Below are 16,822 nucleotides of genomic sequence, written 5' to 3' on the forward strand. Positions count from 1 at the left end.
CTCTCACCCTCAGCCCTCCGCCGATCCAAGGAACTCAGTCAGCTATACTGGCGTAGCTGACATACAGAGAGAGTTCCAGAACAGCCAAGTCTACACAGAGAAACCTTGTCTCAAAACAAAACAAAAGATGAACAAACAAGAGTACTTGTAGAATTTTGGTATAATATGTATTTTAAAAATCCATAATTATCATAAAAATAATTACAGTACTCCCTTATAATGCTGGTCAGCCTAGGCAACATAGTAAGTATTAGGTCTGCCAGGGCTCTATCTCATGACCACATCTCAAAATAATTAAATGAAGCAACTACTCCCTCCTGTCAGTCATTACACTTGAACAGAAACAGGATCTCACCTCAGACCGAACATAAAACAGATGAGGGAAGCCAGTTGGTTACCATGAAGTCACATAGTAATAAGATTTGTGAAAATCCTACCAATTATTTTATTTGTTTATTATTTTATTATTAATAATACTTATTAATTATGTTGGTTTTCTGAAACAGGGTTTCTCTGTGTAGTCCTGACTATCCTTGTGTAGACCAGTCTAGCCTAGAACTTACAGAGATTCACCTGCCTCTGTTTCCCAAGTGCTGAAATTACAGGTGTGCACCACCACTGCCCGGCCCTTACTTGCAAACATTATTTTTTCATTTAAAATGAGCTATGTATAACAAATGATACATAGCCGGGCGGTGGTGGCACACGCCTTTAATCCAAGCACTTGGGAGGCAGAGACAGGAGGATTTCTGAGTTCGAGGCCAGCCTGGTCTACAGAGTGAGTTCCAGGACAGCCAGGGCTATGCAGAGAAGAAACCCTATTTCAGGGAAAACAAGCAAGCAAGCAAACAAACAAATAAACAAAACAACCAAAAAGAAACAATACCCAAGCTTATACTCTGAGCTTCTTATGCACACAATGTACCATCTACCCACACACACACAGGTGAGCCCCCACAAACATATACATACTATTATATACAGAAGGATATATGAAAAATACATTCTACATTCATCATTTTGCCCAAATTTTATCTCAAGGTGTTTTACTTTATGGAGGTAAAGAAATTACTGTTTCAGCCCAACAACCAATACACAAGCAAGCTAATGCCTCATCTAACAAACAAACAGGACTGCTTTTTAAAGCAATTGGTCAAATGGTAAGTAAATGACCATGAGCTTGCAAGTGCTACCTATAGAGTTTCAAAGTGTCAATCATATCTACAGTCACCATTTAAAGAATTAATGCCCGCCAATGTTATCATCTAAAATGTATTTGCAGAGGTCAGAAGAGCAGTGTCTGCCCTTCTCCATGCCAGCAGCAGTGACATCAAAGGGCAATGTCACAAGCTGCAGTTTAGCTAGTGGACTTAAGATGGTTTGGAGTTTTATCCACTAAGTCTGATCTCCTGACCCCTTGGGTTTACAACTTTCCACTCTCTGGGCTGCAGAAGAGCCCCTCCTTTTCTGAGTTAATCATTTCTTTGTCATTATCTGCCAAGTGTTCTTATCTCTTTTGCTGTCACTTTATAACAGGGTCCTCTTATCAACCTGCACAGGGTCATGTGACCAGTCAAAGCCTATTGAAAGCTTCCTTTCTTCTGATTAGAAACCATCATGAAACTGGAGACATGGTTTACAGCAGGTCACGCATGCTGGAAAAAGTGCAGAGTCCAGGAGAACATGGTCTGGAGCCTTTCTGAATTCTGGTTTTTTTTCCCCCTTTTTCTTAACTTTCACTAAGGAAATGAGGGTTACTGTAGTCTGAGGTTTCCTTTCCCAAGGTCACAAAATATGACAAGCTGCAATCTTTCCCACGTTCAATGATTTCTGCTGTAAGCCAAAGGACTGCCAATAATTTCGCTAAGAATGTCTGCTAGTTCGGATACTGGGGATTTTCAAGACTTTCTTAAGCATGGACTTACAGCTATTGGTAAGTAGGAAGCCACTCTCTTAACATCTGGCTGTTTGCGCGACTGCTGGTGGATCTGTGTTTTAATGCACTACTTTGCCTGTGGTAATTATTAAAAGCACACAATAAACCCACACATATATCACACATTTATTTTTCTTGAAGTTGAAAGAAGCAGATGAGTAATTCAACACATGAATATCATTTATTGTATCCAGTGTTTGGGGATGTCATTGTATTTGATCAACTTAGCAAAAAACAAACAACAACAACAACAACAACAAAACAGGTTTCTGAGACAGGGTTTCTGTGTAGCCCTGGCTGTCCTGGACCTCTGCTCTGTAAACCAGGCTAGCCTCAGGGTCAGAGATGCATCTGCCTCTGCCTCTGCCTACCAAGTGCTGGGATTAAAGGTGTATGTCATTACTGCCTAGCAGAAAATACAGTTTTAAATCATCTATTTCAGCCTGACCAATTTCTGATCATTTTGAATCAACCAGGTCAAGTAAAATTTTGAACAGTTTGAAACAAGCAAATAACATTGATCAACCACTGATCAAAAAACTACCTAGCAGGTAGCTTCCCAGTACTGTGACATTTCAAGGAATTGGACCATGAGATGTCTCATTCATTGTGATCCTATAGAAAAAAAAATTTTTTTTGTTTCTTGGCAAATGAAAGTCATTCAAGAAAAAACATCAGACTATTATTAAAAGATTCTGGGTGGGGATCTACTATGACTGTGACTTGCTTTTATCGACAGAAATAACCACATACCTTCCCCATACGTGGAACCTAGAGTTTGGGCACTTGCTACACACCTAGCCACCACATCGAAGCATCTTGGGGTTCCTTATTGTTGTTCTTTGGGAGTGAGTGATGACTGGGTTTTGTTTTTGTTTTCCTGAGAGACAAGGGATAGCCTAGGCTGGCCACGAATCTGCAGCTTGTTTCTCTCCATAATACCGGAACTGTCGGTGTGAGCCACCATGCCTGACTCATTTTTTTAAAGGATAAACATCCACACACATTTATACCAATATAGAACCATAAACTTGGTAATTTTACCATAAATTTAGTAAATACAGTAACATTCAGTTAATCCTAAAAGTTAAAGACAAAGGAAGCAATCTCCAGTAGGTTGTGACCCTGCTAGAGAGCGCGCCCCCTTTGCTTCCTCTGGACCGGGAGCCAGGGTCGACCCTTCTCCAGGGGTCCTTGCGCAGTCAGTGATCGCCAGCCCAGTCTCAGAACAGGATAATCAGGTCCCCGGCATTCTCTTTCCCTGGGGGCAGCATGCTGACTCCACCTAAGGCACTGATTGCTTTTTTTTTTTTTTTTTTATGGTCCAGCTACGCCCTGAAGTATCAATTGAGGAAATGTTCACCTAAAAACGTTCTGTACTTATGAAAAAGAAAACACAGGGAAGCGAGTGCAGAAGGAGAGAGAGCATATGGCTCTTCAGAGGGCAGGGAAACTAGAGCTTTGTGAGCTTTGCATCCACCGAACGCTGAACACTTCACTTCCTACGGGAACGGGGAACGTTTGGGGGGGGGGTGGGTGCGGGCTAGCGGGCGTGTGCACCAGAGAAGCGTGTGCACCCGGCTCGCACCGGCGCAGGGCTACCCGGGACCTGGGACCACACACGCGGTGCCCTCGCTGGGTCCCTAGCCCACCGGGGTGAATTAAAAGACAGAAAGGCAGCAAGCGGAGTGCAGACCGCGGTCGAGCTGAGCCGGTTTTCACTCACTGCATTGTAGTAGCATCTCAAAGGCTCTGCTGGAACTGAGGCGGGATGGAACTGGAACTGATAGACTTCCAAGGGGTTGCCTGGGGCCTTACCTTCCCAGAACTGTACCGAAGGTTCCTCATCCACCCGGACCAACTTACACCCAAACCCCAGGCTTCCCTAAGCCCTTCAGATCGCTAGATCTCAAAATGACCATCCAATTCTCTCAAAGGGGTAGGGGGAGAGTGTAGGGGGGAAAAAGGGTCACGGGGGAAGGAATTTTTCATCATGCTCATCGTAGCCATCTAGGAGTAGTTTTACATCCCTGTAGATCCTTTGGAGAGTTCTCCCACATCTCGATGACTGGAAAGCAGCTACAGGCACCCAGATTCCCATGTTTTCCCAGGATCACTCTGGGAGCCTTGGTAGGACTGAGCTGTCTGAAAGCCAGGGCGGTGAGGCACCTTCAGATTAGGGCCTTGAAGAGCCCATTCCTGAAGGAAGAGTTGACCTTTGACATGAGTCTTTTTCATTGCAATAGCAGGCCCACTGAGATGGACACCCTCCCTGCCCCTGAGCAGCTACAGAGCTGAGGACCTCAGTAGTTTTGAGATGGCAAACTGCACACAGCTTCCTGTAGAGACTAGCTGAGGTTTCCGACAACCAGGCTCTACTTAGTTGTTTTAAGTGTTTGAAACTTGAAACACAAAACCAGAAAGCTAGAAAAGGATCATGGCCCAACAAATCCTGGCTTGATCATGCTTTAGTCCTTGATTTGACTCTTTTACCTGGCCCACTGGCCGAGATGTTCTGAATTCAGTCCTGGACAAGGGTTGAGCTAGACAAAGCCTCCTCAAGACTGGTCTCTTTAAACATCAGACTGACCCTTTTGCTCCATAGCCTCAACCACTGAGTACCTACTTCTCTGTCTGACCCTCCATTGCTCTTTGCCCTAAAGGAAGGAAAACTTCTCTGGGAGAGCCATTTGACTTCAAGGGAGTTGGGTGGTGGTGGGGGGGAGACAGGAGACATGGTCCTCTGCGGGTATGAGCAGCATTAACTTGAGAGTTTGTGCCTGGGAAATCCAGACGATCTGAAATTCTCCAGACAAATTTGTACTTTATAAAAAAAAATCTCTTGGTTATGTTTTGATTGATAAACAGTGGTATCTAATTTTGAAACTGCAAATAGCTTCAGCTGTCTGGTAAGCAATTCTGTCTAGGGATACTGTTGTGATCAATAAGGAGGGGTCAAACCACGCAACATGGATAAGTTAGCTGATCTGGTACTTGCATTTTTAGTGGTCCTAGAAGGTGAGTCCTATCAGAAAGATAAACTTGGGGCAATGTGACAGGAAAGAGGGCAAGGCTGTTATTTATCGACAGTCAGCTATAAAGTTTACTTCGTAAAGCCCGTTTTTTAAATTTAAAACGTTATTTACATTGATATTCTGTCTCTGTGTACATCTGTGTAAGGATGTCAGATCCCCTAGAACTGGAGTTACAGACCATTGTAAATTGCCATGTGGGTGCTGAGATTTGAACCTTGGTCCTTTGGAAGAAAAAGGAACGTTCTTAACCTCTGAACCATCTCTCCAGTTCCCTCAGAATCCCTTTTCTAACTAAATTATAGACTCAGAAAGTTTGCTTGCTTTACAAAAGTTCACTGATTGTCAGCAGAGTGAGCTGTAAACAGAACCCCAGCAACAGCAATGTATCTCAAATCTGCTCCCTCGCTCTGATATTGGGGGGGGGGGGGGATTGTAACTTAAAGTTGGTCAGACATTCCCCAAAGACAATTGTAAATGGCTCTTTGTATTCCTTGGCATTCTGTAATGGAAATCACTCCTAGAATTCAAAAGTGTGACATGAAGAAATTGGCAATAATTTCTTGGGAGGTAAAGGTGGATGTTGAGGGAGATGATATTGGTGGTCCTAGCCTAAGGTGCACTGTGGCAATGCACATGGCTGCTGCATGCAGACCAAGCTAAGGACATTCACAGCATCCATGATAGTATGAGGCAGTCACTTCAGTCATGGAATTCAGAAGAAGGATCTGTATTGTTGGTCTATAGGGGAAGAGGATAGGCAAAGCACCGGTTAAACAGCTTGTCTTTAAACACTTTGGACAAATCCAGTTGCCCCTCCCTTGGGAAGAAGTGCTGGATTCCTTGCTCAGGATCTGAACACACAGTGTCTCTGTTCCCTCCCAGCTCAAAATCAAAATCATCCCCTCAAAGGACCTGTGTAAGGTCACTCTGCTAGTCTTTAAAACCTTCCAGGTTCTAGACAAGGAATGATATTACTGCTTTTGTCTTGTGTTCTCTCTCTCTCTCTCTCTCTCTCTCTCTCTCTCTCTCTCTCTCTCTCTCTCTCTCTCGGTTTTGAGATAAGAGTCTCAGTTTGAAGTGAATGCTAGCCTCAAATTCCTAAATGCTGGTATTCCTGGCTGGCTATAACACCTGTCTGCTGCCACTCTCAAGACCTGGGCTCTACCACCCCCAACATCGGCCATAGTTCATCTTTTCCAATTCTGGGTATTGCACAGGACAGAAAGGTGATGTGTCAGATAAGATGCACCCCCAGGTCCATCCCATCATCTCTTGATCACAAAAATTGCCTTCTGGGTAAAGGGGACACTGACATCCGTTGAATTGTGCAGGCTTGAAAATTTTTTATGTTTTGCCTGTCTGTCTGTCTTACTGTGTGCCTGGTGCCAAAAGAGAGCCTCTGATCCCTTGACTAGAGTTACAGGTAGTTCTGAGCTGCCTTGTGGGTGCTGGGAATCAAACCTGGGTGCTCTGGGAAAGCACCCAGTGTTCTCCATCTCCCTGAACTGTGAGGCCTTTGTAAACATTCCATCTCTAAAACTATGCCTCGCTCCTTGGGTGCCCATGCTCAAGGATGTCACAACTGTAAGCCATAGCCTAGGTTTGTCCACATTGCTCTTTTATAGACAGAGGACTCAAACAGCTGCACAAGAACATCTTTATTATCACCTATATGCCAATGGCTGATTTACCTGAAAAGAAAGGTAATCTCAATGTAGAGCCTCTTCTGAGAAAGGGACTTTCTCAGATCCTAGCGGGGTGGGGGAGATTTAAAACAGACAGACAGACAGACAGACAGACAGACAAACAAACAAACAACCTCATAAGGGCCGGGCAGTGGTGGCACACACCTTTAATTCCAGTGCTCTGGAGGCAGAGGCAGGTGGATTTCTGTAAATTCTAGGCCAGCCTGGTCTACAGAGCAAGCTCCAAGACAGCCAAGGCTGCACAGTGAAACCAAATCTCGAAAGAAAAAAAAAAAGAAAACTACCACAGAAGAAATCTTAGCTCAAGCACTTCCCACTGAAGTCAGCAGATGAGGTTTAGTACTGTGCCTTCAGTGCCCTAAAGGACAATTTCTAGCCTAGATTGAGACCGGGTGGGTTTATTGAGGAGAGAAATGTTAGGTGTCGCCTAGTTTGTTTCACCACAGACCTCTTGGTCGACTGGCTCCTGGACTGTCTTGGGCTTGCCAGTGCCATGTGGTGTTTGGTCTGGTCTATTTAGCCCAGATAATTTTCCCACTCCGAGGCTTTGTAGACCAGATCTCTTTTGAAGATCCGGGGCTCCCAAGGCAGGGCGAGTTTAGACCCGGGATTGAAGAACGTTCCCAATGAAGTAATTCTAAATATAGAGAGCCTTAAATTCCAAAAAAACAGAAGTCAAAAACTCCCTCCTTTCTTTCAGGACCAGGGTGAAGGGCTCCAGCGGTAGAGAGAGGGAAGTAGGGCTTACCCTGGCATTTTTTTTTCCCCAGGCGTGAAGCCCGGGATTGGGTATTTATTAGGACGCTCTTTTAGAGGATTGAAAATCTGCACGTTTGCCCCAAATCCGCAATTGGCAGCCTGCCCTCTCACGGAGGCGTGGGATGTTCCCACCTCCCAACCCCTGCAGCGTGCCTGCAGTGCTTATTTGAAACAATCAATACAAAGAGAGTTTTAAAAATGTTTTTTTGAACCTGGGAAGACCACTGGCACCAAGTTTGTGTTTTGTTTTGCAATGCTTCATCTACAAGGTGCGCAAAAGTTTTGTCTTTAGCTGTGCTGAAACCCTGCAGTTCTTTTTAAAACAAAGCGCTCCGGGGGAGGGCGTGGAGCCCAGGAAGGAGGGGCGGGGGTGGGGGGTGGGAGCTCAGCCGCCAGAACCCAGCAGGCAAAAGGCATTATTGGCTCAACTGAGTTTTGCAGCTTCACCTGACGGAATCTTCAAGTGGGAGGGATGGCAAAATAGGGAAGTCAGAGCTTCAGGAGCTGATAAAATCGGTTCTCTTTCCCTTTGGGTTGTCGCTTCCAGGGGAAGAATACTTTAGAACAAAAAACCTAAGATTCTTCTCGGGCTTCAGAACTAGATGATGCGTAGAAGTAGATACGTAGGACCAAAAAGGTAACTTTACTCAATTCTTTTTCTTTCCTTCCTTCCTGCTTGCTTGCTTTTTTATCATCAAAAGAGAAAAGTGAGAACAGAGGAGGAAGCGTTAAATTTTGTTTGCCAGGATAAAAAGTTTTGCAAGTTCTTTGCTAAATTGGGCGGGTCGCTCCAAACTCTTCATCTTCTCGGGTGCGCGGGAAAGCAGTGTCTGCTACTGTGCTTCTGGAAACTTGAATTGGTCCTGGATACCTTGGCTTTTTTCCCCCCTCAGCTGCAGCCTAAAGTGGGTTACGAGCGCAGGGCGGACCGGCGCTTCTTAGGTCAGGTCAAGGGTAGGCTTGTTTTCCGTGTGCGCTCCACCGAGCGGCGCGCAACCTCCGGAAGGGAGAAGGGAGGAGAACTTGCAGTTGCATCCTCGTGGGTGGGGAGTGCGAGACCTCCTCAGCTCCAGCCAGCTGGGTGAATGGGGCGCACACGGGAACGCCGAGGCTGGATAAAATATTCCAGGCCTGCGCTTCTCGGGCTCATCAAGGCTGCAGGAGCCTCCCCGAGCTATCATCCTTTGTAATTGCAACCGTCAATCAACACTTGAAGACAAAGTCAAAGCCGGGAAGGGCAAACCCCGGAGACTACCCTTGCTGGAAAGGAGGAGGCGCGGGGGAGGGGTGAGGAGGGAGAAGTTTGCTAGAAGTTGGCTGGAGAGTGCCAGAGAAATTCGGAATGCTTGTGGTAGGTAGGGGAAACATCTTTAAGTCTCCGCCAATAGTAAGGCCCTGGTGTATTCCTACATATGCTCCCATAAAGAGGCAGAGTGGCATTTGATAAAAGATATCTCCCGCGGAGGATGGGATGTGTGTCCCAGCTCATGGTTGATGCGTTCTCCGTTGTTGGCTAAAGCATTTAGATCACATAGGTCCCGTTGCACCCCTTTCATCTCAACTCGCTTACCTTCCCCAGTCATTTAGTCTCTCAGACATCATCTGAGACTTTAGGAACCTAGAACCATCCCAGGTAGAGGAAAGGTGAACGCCTTTTGCTGCTGCCACCGCCTCCTCCTCCTCCTCCTCCTCCTCCTCCTCCTCCTCCCCGCCACAAAGCCCTAGGGTACAGAACATTCTAGAAGACACCTCCACCCAGTCAAGGTCACAGAACTGGTTCCCTGCTTCTGTGGGATCGTCTATCCAAGGGTATAAGAGAGTGAAGGACCCAGAGTGGGTGTTGGGTTGTCTAGAGGACATTGGGAGGGTGCACTCTGAAGGCTCTGAACGAGCTTGGTAGCTTGTTTCCTTCACTCCCTCAGTGTCTGCACCAGGACCAGAGACTCACCACACCCCCAGACTTGAGGAACAACTCCGGGAAAAACGTGAGTGTGCCCTTGAATTTCCAACAAAACCCAGCTCCTGTAGATTTCACGCCCTCAAACCCAACTGAGATGTCAAGAACCTGGAAATATGAAATAAGGCCAATCCTAGGTACCTTGTTCCACCGTGGAGGTGGATGTCAGGTTTTTCTAGAAAAAGCTCATCCCCCTCCCTCCTCGCCCCCCCCCAGTCTCTGTCTCTCTCACTCTTTGTGTGTGTGTGTGTGTGTTCATCCTGTATGTAGCACTGATTGTCCAGTATAGAGACCTTACATCCATCCCTTATGTAGACCTTGCTGGCAGCTGAACTCGAGATCCTCCTGCCTCTTCCTCCCAAGTGCTGGGATTAATGGTGGGAGGTCCTACACCTGGCAAAAAAAGGCAACTTCTCTTGTTTGTTAGATCTCGAACCTTTGGTACCCCCCTCCTCAGTTGGCTGCTAGACAGAGGCTCCACCTAGACTAGAGAGATCTCCAAAGCAAGGGAAAGCCAGCACCACAGCTTAAATGTCAAAGACCAAATTCTTGGACACGTATTCTCTGTCTTCTCTTCCCTCCTCCACTATGAGGCTTTTTCTTGGAAAGTCTACCTGTGGGAAGATAAAGGAAAGCCTCACTTGACCTTTGGCATTCATCCCTCTGTCTATGGAAGATGTGCTCGGATTGGGGGGGGGAGCAGATTGGGCTGGAGAGCCACTAACTTGACCTAAGTTAGTCTTTTCTGGCCCAGACGCTGGTGCTACTGAGCATGACCACAAAGTTCACCTCACTGGGTCAGCCTCAGCCCCTGGTTCTGGCCAGCTTTCTAGTCACAGTAAGTCACAAGGCCTTTCAACTCTGGGAGTCATCTCTTGCAACACACACGCACGCACGCACGCACGCACGCACGCACGCACGCACGCACGCACGCACGCACGCACACACACACACGCGCAGCACACACACGCACTCGCAGCAGACCAAGAAGTTCCTGGGTAGGAAGATGATAAACAAAGATCATTATAAGCCCTTAGAATTGCAGTGAATGGAGGTTGTTCGTAAACCTTTGAAATAAGCTGATTTCTCAAGTTTGCATGAACTCCAAAGTAAAGCAGGCAACCAGTAATGGTTTGAGCCTGGAGACTTGTTCCCTTTCTGAACTATGTAAGAAATGTATTTGTAATTCAAAGTGATGTCTTAAATAAGGGGCAATACTGAAAATGTATTGACATTGTTACTTGATACTAACGTGAAAACTTGACCTTAATGATCACTAATACAGGCATATTCAGCCTGTTCTGTCATACAAACTAATTGGCAGGCCCCCTCAATATCTGTGGCCAGAAGGGACGTGCTTAGGCCACATTAGAACCCTAAAGATGCTATTAAAGCTGGAAATTAAGTAATTTAGATTCTGTGTGTATGTATATGTTTTAATGCAAAATAGGAATCAGTTTAGAATATCAATATATTTGAATTGATAGCCATCAGTGGATGGCCTATCTCAATATAAAAGTATAAGCAATAATTTGGAATCATTTTATATTCATTAAATACTAGACTGGGCAGTTTATGTGATCTCTATGCCATTTAAATAGAATAAATTCAGATCTTTTGAGATTCAAATCCACCCCCTTGTGGGTGGACTCTGATAATTACCCAGTTGCACAGCAGACCGTGGGTATGAAGCTTTGCATGCATCCAGGAGACTGGGACGAATGTTTTTCATCTTGTTGGGATGAGATCTGAAAACTTTAACGATAAAGCTGGGCTAGTGGCCTAAGGAGCTTGCATAACAGATGGTTCTTTATAACTTAAAAAAAAAATGCCGAGCCTCGTGGGGGTTGTGTGTGGGGCATGGGACCACCGAAGGGACTCTAGAATATAGAAGGGAATCCAGGGCTGACCTTTTCGTCCTGTGTCCAAACACAGCTCTCACTAAAAATTCAATAGTCCATCACCAAGATAATCTTAGACTCAAGTGTCCTTTTCATAAAAGCAGGGAGGTGAGTTGGTAAGCAGCGGAAGCAAAAGTGGCTGTCTCTTACTCGAATTCCATGCAAAGGGAGAGAAACCTCGGGGACTTCGCTGTCCCCAAAGTGAGCCTTGGGTTCTTTAGGGCTCAGCCATTCAGTTGAGCCTCTCGACGTCTGCTTTCAGGGAGGACCTTGATGGGGGACCAACCACCCTCCACTTATAAAATTAACATCCTTTTTCTCAGTGTTTTAAGTGGGCCCTTCACTCCACAGGTCCTCTTCTTCACACTCACGCAAGGACCACCTACACCCACACTCTGCAGCCCTTCTCCTTGCCTTTCCTCAGCTCTTTGAAATGGCCTCTCAGCCCTCAGATCCCTGGCCGCTTTACTTAGACACAGGTCGCTCCTCAATATCTGAGAAACCTAGTAGCATTTACATTCCCCCCGCTCACCCCTCCCGTCCCAGACCAGGGTGGGGTGGAGTAGATTAAGGCGGGGTGAAGAGGTTGGGGCCGGCACTGAGGCCGGAGCTTCCTTATTGGCTAGTGGCTAGTGTCCGACCTGAGTCTGGAACCTGCGTCCCCATTCACTGTCTTCACCTCTCACCTCCCCCCCTGCCCCCACTCCTCCAGCTTACCTCCCCTCTCCAGCTGGTCTTCCCCTCTCCTGGCTCTGTCACCCTTGGGGCTGGAAAGGGTTGCTTTCCACCCTAGAGGAGTGGGAGGTTGGAACTTCAGAACTCCACACTTGTGATAGTGGGAGAGAGGGAGCTGAAGGAGAGATAGGAAGGGGAGGATAGGAGAGAAGAGGACAGTAGAGGAGGGGAGAGAAGTGAGGCGAGCAAAAGAGCTAGAGAGAGACCCCTGCCGATCCTGAGCCAGAGGGCGGGTGCAGGGAGGAGAAGGAGTCCAGGAGCCGTTCAGCCGCTGCAGCAGTAGCAGCTGGCGGCCGCCTCTGCTGCCCTCCGGAGCGCGGCGCGCACAGATCGCTGTCCGGGGCAGCAGCGCCTTTGCTGTCGCTGCCTCCGCCCTTGCGGAGCGGAACCCCGGCAGCAGAACGCGGTCTTCATAGTCTGGCTTGGTAACCCGGATCTCCCGCGCGCAGCTCAGGGGCAGCTTTGAAGCTGTCGGACCGGACAGGGCTCGGAGGTCCTGCCCGGCAGCTCTGGCGAGCGGGTGGGTGAGCGGGCACGCTGATCACTCCCTTCTCTCTTTCCGCTGGAGTTGAATCTGTGCTGCCCGTGTCCAGGTGCTGGGCTTCCGGACCGACACCGACGCCCCATTCCTGCCCGCAGCCGCCTTGTCATGCTGCCCAAAGTGGAGACAGAAGCCCCAGGACTGGTCCGATCGCATGGGGAACAGGGGCAGATGCCGGAAAACATGCAAGGTAAAGGGGGTGCGGTATGGTGCGGTACGGTGTGCCGTGGCGCTCGGGCTCCTGGCTTTTACACTCTCGGACTAACACTGTGGGCTTCAGCCTCCTGCGGCATGGGCACCAGAGCAGCCCGGCTGGCAGTTTGTAGTGCGCCGGCTTCGGTCTTCTCTCTAGATGCGAGCATAAAAGTTAATGGCACTTGAACTAGGCGGACGGTGCTTTCTCATCAACGTCTAATTGGCCACTTCTAATTAAGTAGAGAGACTTCAAGCTCAGAGCCAACTGGAGCTTGGGCAGCTGGAAGCTAAGGGTACCGTAGAATAATCTTTCTGAGAAGGGGAATTCGTCTCTGCTCACCGGTTCTAGGTTGTTGGAGCTCTTACGCACATGCTCCCGCGTGGAGGGAAAAGACTTACTAGAATAGCCAAGTATATACAAGAGAAGATCACGGGAAGGCGATTGGTGGTGTTAGTGGCGTTCGATCACACGAACACCCAAAAAAAGCCTTGCCAGACCCGGCAGTCTTTTAAGGCAACTCAACTGCTGGCATAGCTAAAACCACCAATTACCCCAACTCTGTTCCCGTCCAGAATAAAGCCGAATGAGTCGAGGTGCTCAGGGTTAGCTCATTACCTTTTCAGACTTAGAGCCCTGAGTATAGCTCTGCCAATTGTGTCCCTATCCTTCATTGATAACATCAGAAAATGACGAAGTCCCATCTCCCGTATTTTCTATACTCTAAACTCTTCAGAACTTTATCTTAGCAACGTGCCAAGGTGGGAACAATGTTAGGAAAAGTTTTTCTATATTTTCCCCAACCAGAGTTCAGGATACTGAGGCCAGCAGGCTTGTGATCCCCCAAAGCTTCCTGCCGGCCTTTTGCACAAACTTGAAAGGGTCCGGGAAGTGTTGAGAACAGAGCTCTTAGTCTAACTAAGGTAGGCTGCGCGCTCTGGCCAGGAAACCAAAGGTCGCCTTAGGCTCGAGGAAAGGGGATGGCAGGCGTGCGGTGGGGTCAGATATCCTGGATAATCCTGAGGTCTTTTCAAGTCCTTGGTTAAGGTTGTAGAAGTTCCCTGGCCTCAGTCCTTAGACTAACTTTGTGTGTCTGGTACTGAGGAAGCCTTTTCGGCACAAAGAGATGCACCTGGGATTCCTGAGAAGTACCCCAGGCCTGCTTCCTGCGCTCTGGCCTCCCGGCTCTGCTAAATTTCCTCCCGGCAGGAGGACCGACTTTTTGCTACTTCCTGCCCCATGCAGACAGTTAGAGTGGCGGGATCCGGGAAAAACAGCGTAGTGGAGCGAAAAACACGGGCGTATTGAGGTCTGGAGAGAAACACCCCGGTAGCATTTTCTTTGTAAAATTGAGAGGACCCTTCTTGGTCTCCTGTCCCAAGCCAAGACCTTAGCTTGCCTTTTTGCTGGAGGGGCTACCCTAGGGTAGTTTGGCACTGGGCTCGAAAGCAGCGTGGGAAAAAGCCTGCCGCCTGCCGCGGCTTTGCGGTAGTTTGCAGCCTGGATTGTGCGCGACTGCCTGCCGGCCGTAGGGTCCCTCACCAGGGATACAGTCATACTTAGACGGGTGCTGGAACCCAGAAAGAAAATTCGTTACTGGATTCTGAGGCACCGCGATGCATCCAACTTCAAGGGGATTGAAGGAGGACCTAGCTTTTCAAGTCCCGGTTTGTTCCCTCGCCTTTCGCAGGGGCGCAGGAATTTCCAAACCATGGTGGGTTTGGTTCTCGGAACTCTTAATTTAGGTGCCCTGGGTGCCCTGTGAGTAAACAACAACAACAACAAAAATGATCCTCTGGCCTCCCAGATGCACCTCTCTCCACCGAGACTCGGAGTTTTGCCGGAAGATGGGCTTCTATTCCTTCCATGTGGTATCTCTAAGATGGGCACGGCGAGTGCAAGTGGTTGCCAGTCCGATTCTCTTAAATTTGATGTTAGAGGTTACTTTTGGGGGAGACAGAAAAGAACACACATCTATAAAGTACAGCCCCACTCAGCCCAGAAACATACCTGGAAACAGAAGTCACAAGTTTTCAGAGCTCCGTACTTAAACAAACTCCCCAACCCAAAGCTTTCCCCAAACCCTCAGGTCCTGATTGTCTTGGCCTCTCTCTAATACATAGTTGGGGTACGAGCTAGCCTCGCTGGAGAGAGCATGCTCAATATCCCTTCTGAGTTACTGAGCCCCGGGAATGCTTTTGCTGGTGCCTCTTCTCAAGATCTTTGCAAACTGTTGCTCTCTCGTACCAACTTACTCTACTGCCCAGGGCTCTGTGTCCGGGAACTGACACTTCGTTAAGACTGAGACTTCATTTTAAAAGAGTAAAGATACCATCTGATGATAAAGAGGCATAGTACTGTGGCTCTGGGATAGGGACAGTTTTTCCATTTTATTTTCAGTAAACAAATATGAAGAAACTTCTGCCAGGCTGTGGGTACCCCTCCCCCGCCCCGCCCCTTGCAATGCCACTGATTAACTTAAAGCAAACTCTCTTTGGAGTTTGTGCCTCTTTGGGTAGCAGAGGGTTGAGTAAGGGGGCCCGAGCTGGGTGCACAAAGGGTTTAAAGAGGGTGCGGGGAGTACCGGTGGTGGCTGGCTGTTCAGACCTGCCCCTTGCCTGGATGCCGTCCCACCCCTGCTCTGCCTCCTGCTTAGGAGTAGGGGTAGCCAAAGTGGGTTCTCAATCTCATCTGAGAGTGTCTAGGGGGTCTGTTGGCCATTCACCTTTACTGCACAGTTTATCTTGTTGACTGCAAAGACTAGGGCGTTAGTGTCCCTAGTCATAGTGTGTCAGGATACCATGATCTGATTTTTGTTCCACCAGCAGTCTCGGAGGTGTTTATACTTTGCAATGCTTCTCCTTATTAAAGCTTGTGAAGTTCATTACAAAGCTCTCTAGAACTCTGCTAAACCCTCCTGTGTTTCTTTTCCTCGCCTGTTTCTGCCCCCCTTCCGGGTGTCCTCTCCTCTTCCTTGTTTTTATTTTCACAGGGCATTTTCAAACGTGAGGAGATGAAAGTGGCCAGAACAGAACTACAGTCCATGCGGAACTGAATGTTTTGATTAATCTAACAGACTTGAACCCAGGGAGCCACAGGCTGTTGTTAAAGTTGCTTTTGAGAAGCAGGTTTCTGCAGCTTCATTGCTCTGCAAAGCACCAAGTGCAAATTAGCATTGCTAAGCTTAGCAAAGGGAGGTGTCCTTACTCGCATACAGCAAGCCACTTACCAGTCACTTATAGCCTGATTTTGCTCCATTAGGCGAAGGTGACGTTTGGGAACATTAGAGATTTAAAAGACATTTTGGGTTGTTAATTAACTTTTGTATGGCTCATGTTTCTTTTCTGATCTGTTGGCTTTTGGTCAACAGTGGTCACTTTAAAATGTTAACCAAAAAAGAAAAGTTGGAATTGTTTTTAAATTGAAAAATAATGAAGTGCATGTTTATTGGTGTGTGGTGATGTTTTGCTTTGCTTGTTTAAAAGTAGTCCTCTTCAATATCAGTTGGGTAAACATTATTTTACATTTTTACCTGATGATATCTGGTCACCAACAATGCTTTACAGCATTAAAACCTATACTGGGAAATTAATAGGACACATGTACACATTTCTCTTTTTGTTTCAGTGTCTCAATTTAAAATGGTGAATTACTCCTATGATGAAGATCTGGAAGAGCTATGTCCTGTGTGTGGCGATAAAGTATCTGGGTATCATTACGGTCTCCTCACCTGTGAAAGCTGCAAGGTTTGCCTTTCCTGTGCTACCTAGAAAGATAGAACGGTTCTGACCAAAACCATGGAAAGTCTTCAAAGCTAGACCTAAGCTGTTTGTTTCTTTTTTCATATGAAAAGTGAGAGGTTAGGGGAGGGTGGTAGGGAGACTAGTACTTAAAACGTGTCTGATTTAGTTCCAAAGGCAAATAGATACTGTGCTCCGAGAAACTGTCAGACTCGTGTTTATTGTGGTGCAGGGCTGTATCTGTAGAAGCACTTTATTTCTAACAGTCCTAAATATTGATTTTGCTTGACTTATATATATATTTAAAGCATCCTTCTTA

At 47.2% G+C, this 16,822-nt stretch overlaps 1 protein-coding gene across 1 annotated transcript in view; it reads left to right on the forward strand.

The window, feature by feature from the left end:
* Positions 1-1,663: 1,663 nt before the first annotated feature.
* Nr5a2 (nuclear receptor subfamily 5 group A member 2) overlaps positions 1,664-16,822 on the forward strand; it is a 114,976-nt gene continuing 99,817 nt past the window's right edge. Inside the window, exons 1-4 of the mRNA XM_028773808.1 lie at positions 1,664-1,933; positions 9,359-9,421; positions 12,623-12,760; positions 16,391-16,509. Of these exons, the coding sequence (XP_028629641.1) occupies positions 1,870-1,933; positions 9,359-9,421; positions 12,623-12,760; positions 16,391-16,509 (384 nt within the window). The 5' untranslated portion in view covers positions 1,664-1,869. The remainder of the gene's footprint in view (positions 1,934-9,358; positions 9,422-12,622; positions 12,761-16,390; positions 16,510-16,822) is intronic.

This window comes from Grammomys surdaster, unplaced genomic scaffold (assembly GCF_004785775.1).
Source record: "Grammomys surdaster isolate TR1022 unplaced genomic scaffold, NIH_TR_1.0 234, whole genome shotgun sequence".
NCBI lineage: Eukaryota > Metazoa > Chordata > Mammalia > Rodentia > Muridae > Grammomys > Grammomys surdaster.